The 7,070-nt window shown below is 37.7% G+C and overlaps 1 protein-coding gene across 4 annotated transcripts in view; it reads left to right on the forward strand.

Moving 5' to 3' along the window:
- Positions 1 to 1,608: 1,608 nt before the first annotated feature.
- LOC122081680 (vesicle-associated protein 1-3-like) overlaps positions 1,609 to 7,070 on the forward strand; it is a 10,154-nt gene continuing 4,692 nt past the window's right edge. For 2 of the 4 annotated variants that reach the window (XM_042648871.1, XM_042648872.1), the window contains exons 1-6: positions 1,769 to 1,963; positions 2,155 to 2,225; positions 2,331 to 2,412; positions 2,579 to 2,694; positions 2,790 to 2,951; positions 3,072 to 3,140. In XM_042648871.1, coding sequence (XP_042504805.1) covers positions 1,912 to 1,963; positions 2,155 to 2,225; positions 2,331 to 2,412; positions 2,579 to 2,694; positions 2,790 to 2,951; positions 3,072 to 3,140 — 552 coding nt within the window. In that variant the 5' untranslated portion in view covers positions 1,769 to 1,911. The other 2 variants (XM_042648870.1, XM_042648873.1) reach the window with 2 other exon arrangements.

The following is a 7,070-nucleotide window of genomic DNA, read 5'->3' on the forward strand; positions in this document are numbered from 1 at the left end:
CAAATATATCATAAGAATACTCCAACTTAGATCTCAAACAAATCTAATCTGGCATTCCTAGGGGTTTTTCATCTATTTCTACATGATACAAAGATACAGTGGATGTAGTAGGACCAAACCAGGTAACCTTGACAGGATCTATATACTCAAGGTACGTGATCCTTTTATATACCCAAGGGTACGGTGTATGGAACCGTGCCATGAGTGGATGCAAAAATGTAATGCAAAAGTACCATCGTATGATCTCAGAATGTTATAAGATGCACGGGCCCCCCCGAGGGTACGGGTACAATAATGGTCATCCTCGTCGTACTAGGATTCTTTCACCGCTAGAAGAACTCAAACTCACAATGAAGCATACATATAAAGCACAATCAAATCTTGGGAAGAAGGGATGTGTATTAAAATTTTCATCATGCCATCATTCTCCCTTGTTTTGAAAGAATTCGTCTACTTGTATCATGACCTACCGTCCTTTTGACTTATTATCAAAAAAAAAAAAAATCTTTCCTACTCATTAATCCAAGTATTTTTCGAATCAAGCAAAGTATTGTGTGTGAATCCCAATTCTAGTAGTAATAAACCTCAAATCAAGCACTCGTAAAATTGTGGGAAAGATCGGTCAATGAAAGGTTCACATTCCTATCATTGGGTGCAAATTAATTGAAATCTCAATGATAAAATAGAGATTGGCATGTTAAAAAAAATTAGAATTCCAATTCCTTCGGGTAGGTCAATAAGATATGCATTATGCCCAAGCATTTTGATAATGCATTTGCAACATGGACCCTACTTGCTCTAATGGAGGGTGAATTATTATAAAAAAAGTTATAATAATAAGTTTAAAAAAAAAAATATCACACTGATGCAAGAAATGTTCAGACTGATGTGGGTATAAGAAGACTTTATTATCCCTCGTTGCCGTGCACTGAAGATATTTCTATTGCTTTTCCCATTGATATGTGGGTCTGATGGTTCCTAGATGAACATAATTTTCTTTTCCAAAAAAGATTTTACTTGTTTTTTAAGTTGGAGTTTTATTAAAATATCACATCAACTTTCAGGCCTTTCATTCAAATAAAATTAATTTAGTAATTAAAGAAGTGGAATACGAATGCACAAAAATCTTATGAGGATCTAATGATTGAAGTACATGCCAAGACTCTCCCGTTGAATTTTCGGTTTGATTGAGGTGCATGTCAAGGCTCGTCAAGATCTTCTAGCCGTTGAATTTTCATTATCAATCACTGTCAACCGTAGATGATTTGAGTCCGTCATCCAAAAAAGAAAAAGATTTGAATCCAGTACAAATAGAGTCGCGGACTGTTCCAGACTATTCCACAGGCACATGTGGCTTACATGCACCGGTCTGTAGACTCTGTACGAGGACGTCAATAACCAACCTGGGCTTCTGTTTGTTTCCTTTCATCTATTACAAAGGACTAAAGAAAATAAATAAATAAATAAATAAAGAGGTTTTTCACTTTACGCTTCTACCCTCGAAGACACAAACATATTCCAAACGAAATTTTGAGAATATGAGGGCATGTCCGGGGTGATTTGTCATTCAGTTTTTTTTTTTTAATTAAACATTAAAAATTAGACCTATCTCTTCTAATAATAATAATTCACCGCGTCATCTCTCTCTCTCTCTCTCTGTCTGTCTCTGTCTTTGCTTGGGTCTTTCCCCATATTTGCAGATTTTCGATCTAGAAGAAAACGAGGAAGGGAAGCGGAAAAGAATTAAAAATTTTATTTTTGGGTGTGTCTTATTTCGTTTACTAAATTTCAGTGCTCAGATATTTTCTCTATAAAACCCTCATTTGGTATCTATTCTCTTTACTTTTCGTCCTAAAACAATTAACTTACAGAAATTCGAATTCTCTTCTGGTAAAGTTGCTGATTGTAGGCATGAGTGGCGGAGATCTTATCAATATTCATCCCACCGAGCTCAAGTTTCCATGTAAGTAGTAGTCTCTCATTTTCAATTTCTTCAATTCATTTACTTTTTTTTTTGATCTTCTCTTCTCTTCGTTCTTCGAATCTATATTGGTCGTTAACAAAATGTTGGTTGCCCTAGACTTCTATGTATTTGATTGTTTCTGATAATTTCTCTTGTATGTTCTATTGATCGCCTTTGTTCTGTTTGAGAAGTCGAATTGAATAAACAGAGCTCGTGTTCTATGCAACTCGCTAACAAGACTGATCAATATGTGGCCTTCAAGGTGTTTTCTCTTTGCATTTTCTAGTTTTTTGTCGCAATTTAATAATCTGGGTAGTCATTGTTGTAGCTGATGCTTCGTTTGTTTAACTGATTTCGTGATTGAAAGGTTAAAACGACCAACCCAAAGAAATACTGCGTGCGTCCCAACACAGGAATCGTTTTGCCTGGATCGACATGTGATGTTACTGGTAACTCCATTCTCTTGCATTTTGAACCGTGATTTTTCTGCATTATTTTTACGAGTACTTTAAGTTGATGTTGCTTTGCTCTCTCTGAATGAGTGTATGTTTGTCACTAGTCATTTGCTTATGCTCTAATTTACCTTTTTTTGGGGGGGATTTTGGGTCTAATTAGTTACAATGCAAGCTCAAAAGGAGGCTCCACCTGATATGGAGAGCAAAGACAAGTTCCTTCTTCAGAGTGTGGCCGCACCTCATGGTGCAACCACCAAAGATATAACTCCCGATATGGTACAACGGTGTCGTCCCCCTCCCCCCTTTTATGTTGATTTCTTGTTATAGGCTTTTTTCTTTATAGTTTAACGTGGCATGCATTTATTCTGCAGTTCAACAAAGAGGCTGGTAAAGTTATGGGGGAGTTCAAATTGAGGGTGATTTATGTTCCTGCAAGTCCCCCCTCACCAGTTCCTGAAGGATCTGAAGAAGGATCTTCCCCAAGGGAATCTGTGCTGGAGAATGGCAACCAAAACAATGTGATGTTTGATGCTGTAAGTGTAGCTTTTTTTTCTTTTTTTTTACACCATTCAGAAAGCAGTTGATGAATGTTCCTTCTTGGAAGTTAAGTATTAACTACGTTTCAATATGGCTGTCTCTCATATTATGTGCAGAGTACGAGATCTGGATTGGAAGCTAACCACACAAGATTTATGGAGGAGCCTAGGAACAAATCTTCGGAGGTAAGTATGGTACATTTTCCTATAGGCTTGCATTCAAAAACTGATTTCTTGGTTTGGTAGGTTTGAGGCCTGTTGGAATTCGTGGACTACTACTTAAATCTTCTCTTGTTTGCATTCTTGCAATAGGTGGAGTCTTCATAGGAATTTTATATTGGTCTTTCTAAAAGTAAATGAATGCTGCTTCTCATTGCATATGTGATGTAAATGAATCACAGATGTGGGCTTATTTTTGTGGAAATAAGCCTTGGGTTTGATTCTATACATGTTGGGCCTTTGGTCCAATGCGTTTTCTTTGTGATAGACCACATTAATGAGCTTAAAATATGAGTAGGAGGTAAGAATACAGGATTTACTTTATTAGTTATTCTAGTTGGAGTCCAATTCTTAATTTTATATGCTATTAAGTGTTTTAGTTGGGCTAGTTTAGGAATCTATCAGTCCGCCTTGTTTTAAGCTATTTTCCTTTATTTGGGCTGAGTTTAGTGGTAGTAGATTACCTTGGTAATCTATCAGCTGGAGGAATTTTAAGCATGGTTTGAGTATGTTTTTGTGTCCTTTATATAAGTTTACAAGGGGCTACAAACCTACCCATGAATATGAATGAATGAATGAATTATGGCTTTTGCCTCCATTGTTTGTGAAATTCAGAATAACTTGTTAGTGAGACCTAAAGAAAGCTTGCCAGCTCTGAGGATCCCCTGATTATTCTCTTCTATTGTCTTCTTCTTTGTCTAAAAAAAAAAAAAAAAGAAGAAAAAAACAAGTATTTTCACATCCATTGTATCAGTTTTCTGCTTTCTGTTGCATTCTTACACATACCCTATTTACTAAAATTTCAATTCCTCCATTGTTTATATCTGATGTTTCAGATCAGACTTAATATTTGTCAATTGGATTATGTTCTACATATTTACAGTTTCAAAATTTGATTTGGCTGTTGATTTCTTAGAGTCGTAGTTCGAGTGAGATTCCTACTACTACTTGTTATAAAGATCAGATTCTATTTGCTATTTCAGATTTATAGTCACGTATTGAATCTAATATCTGATCATTATTCTTCTCCTTTTTTTTTTTTACTATCAACTTGAAAATTTAAGTTTCTGATTTCACTATTATACTGAAACCCTATAGTCCTAATGCAAATATGATTAGTACATAACTCCATATCTGACCATCTGATTTGGTCAGATTTTGAGGAGTTATTCTTGACCATAAAAGATTGAGGGGAGAGAGATCCTGTAAAGTGAATACTTCAGATATCTGTGCTCAACCCTAAACAAAAAAGGAGAGATAGATGATGTTTCAAATAGTATTAGAGTAGGATGGATGAAGTGGATAGGTGCATCTGGAGTGTTGTATGATCGACGTATTCCTCTAAAGCTTAAAGGAAAGTTCTACAAGACAGTTGTAAGACCGGCTATGATGTATGGTGCTGAATTCTGGGCCCTCAAGTAGCGTAATATAGATAAGTTGGATGTGGTATAGATGGAGATCTTGAGATGGATGTGCGGCAAAAATCTGAGAGATAGAGTGAGGAATGACCGGATAAGAGAGCTAACTTGGGAGTTCCCCTGATTCAGGATAAACTCAGAGAATGTGGATTAAGATGGTTTGGACATGTCCAAAGGATGCCTCTGGATGCTTCAGTACGGAGGAGTGATCAGATCTAGATGGATGGAGCTAAAAGGGCTTAGGGCAGGCCGAAAATGACCATTGATGAGTTGGTAAGGAGAGACATGCAAAAGCTAGGTCTTGACCCTAATATGTCATCTAACAGAGCTGCTTGGAAGGCAAAAATTAGAGCTACCGATCATTCGTAAGTGAGATGTCCCAGAGGTGTTATAGTGCTTTGTTTCTACCCTCTCCTTTATTTCTATTTCTCTCTTTTCTCCTTTATCTATTTTCTTTCTTTTTCTTTTCCTTTGTTCTAGCTCGGATCCATGTAGCTGACCCCATTTAGTTGGGATAAGTCTTAGTTGTGTTGTGTTTTTGATTCTTGACCATCAAAATGATCTTCGGTCATAATTTGATTCTCATTTGAGTTGTTGATATACTTATTGGATTTCTTCTAAATTTGTTCCTTTTTTCCTTCATTGTGATTCTGGTTTTCAACTGAGTTTTTGAACCTAATCCTTTAGGCTTCTAGTAGCCCATTAGTTGGATTATCTCATGAGCATGGAATCAAGTATTGGTATTGGATCGGACGTATCGGATCGGAATTGGCTGAGACCGATCCTGAAATGGGATCGGTATCGTCTTGGGTATCGGATACCGATCCGGATCGGCCGATCTAACCTGTTACATTAAAAAAATATTTTTTAAAACTTAAACTCAGGACGAACAGGAGAGAGAGAGAGAGAGAGAGAGAGAGAGAGAGAGAGAGAGAGAGAGAGAGAGAGAGCTATACCCCTGCTTCTGCCCTAAAACTCTTCTTCTTCCTTTCGTTTGTGATTGAGATTTCTTCTTTGTCGTTGACGATTACAGCGGCGGCCGACGATTGTAGAGGCAGCGAGGGTGAGACCCAGGCCTTACTTGAACATGTTGAGAGGGAGATGAAGGAGTGCCACTTTCCTGTCAGTGATGGACTTGACCCAGCGGCTCAGGTGGTGTGGGGGTGCCATCGTCGAGTCATCCAGACAGTAGTGGAGGTGGAACCGTATGGCGGGCCAAGAGGAAGTTGGGGAAGAGATAGGGGACTTAGGCCAGGTCATGTTTGCCGCCTTCAAATCGGGGGTTCCAAAGCCCAAGAACTCGAGAATTAGAAGGAACGGACGAAAAAGAAAAAGAAAAAAAGGAGGAACGGACGAGAGAATAAGCGCAGACGTTGTAAGTTCTACGGGGGTTCAGGTTTTTATTGGATTTAAAAAAAAAAAAAATTACTGATCCTAGCCGATACTGTGACTGATCCGGGAAAACTGTACGATTTCCGATCCTTACCGATACCGATCCCGATCCCGATCCCGATCCGTATCATATTGGTTTCGATTGTGACCGATGCCGATACCGATACCGATACCGATACCGATACCGATACCGAGTTTTAAAACCCTGCTCATGAGTGAAACCTCTATTCATATCCTATAGACATATCGTCATGGATCTATATGGTCAGATACTTACACTAGGTTTTACTCGGAATTCTCTGATGTCAAATTGTCTGATCGGTAGGACTGAGGATCTAAAATGGGTATTCCGAAGAACCAAATTGTTTCAGAAACACCCTGATAGGGGAATAGTTAAGAAGCTTTAAGAAAAAATAATTCAGTAACTTCTGGTCTCCAAAGGTTCAGTTTTGTTGTCTAGGGTAAAACAAAATAGCTTGGATACTTTCTAATGCAGGATTGCTATTTTAGACGCTTCAATAAGAACTAAGGCTGTAAAGGGTTCGATCTAGTGTGTTCCGGAAACACCACCACCCCCCCCCCCTGCGCAATTGCTAAAGTTTTACAAATATTTTTTATTAGTAACTTAGTGTCAGGAATTTCAGCAAAGAAAACTTATGTTATAAGGTATCATATGTTCTTTCATCTGGACCTTTAAGTGAAGTCTGAAAGTAGTTGAGAAACACAGCTTGGTTGTGAAACTGGAATACTCATATGTTGACCCACACTGTGCTGCATTAATTGTGTTTGGTGGAGAGTGTTACTGGGATAAATGACTTCCAAGTAACTTGTATAACTTATACCTTAGATATCCCTCCATTATTTCACTATACAATCATTTAACTAGCCATGCCATATGGAGCAGAATGTTGGCAATGGACAACATGTGTCAAAGATGGTTGAACATACTATTTGGCTGGCTAGCTTATCCTATGTTGAATAAGTTTCTGAGGATATTAAAGGGTCATTTTGAAATGTTGTATTTTAGTTTTGTTATACGCTGCTTATTTTCTTTTAAAGACAATAAACTTAACATCAACTCCCCCCA

This window comes from Macadamia integrifolia, chromosome 6 (genome assembly GCF_013358625.1).
Source record: "Macadamia integrifolia cultivar HAES 741 chromosome 6, SCU_Mint_v3, whole genome shotgun sequence".
Taxonomy (NCBI): Eukaryota; Viridiplantae; Streptophyta; class Magnoliopsida; order Proteales; family Proteaceae; genus Macadamia; species Macadamia integrifolia.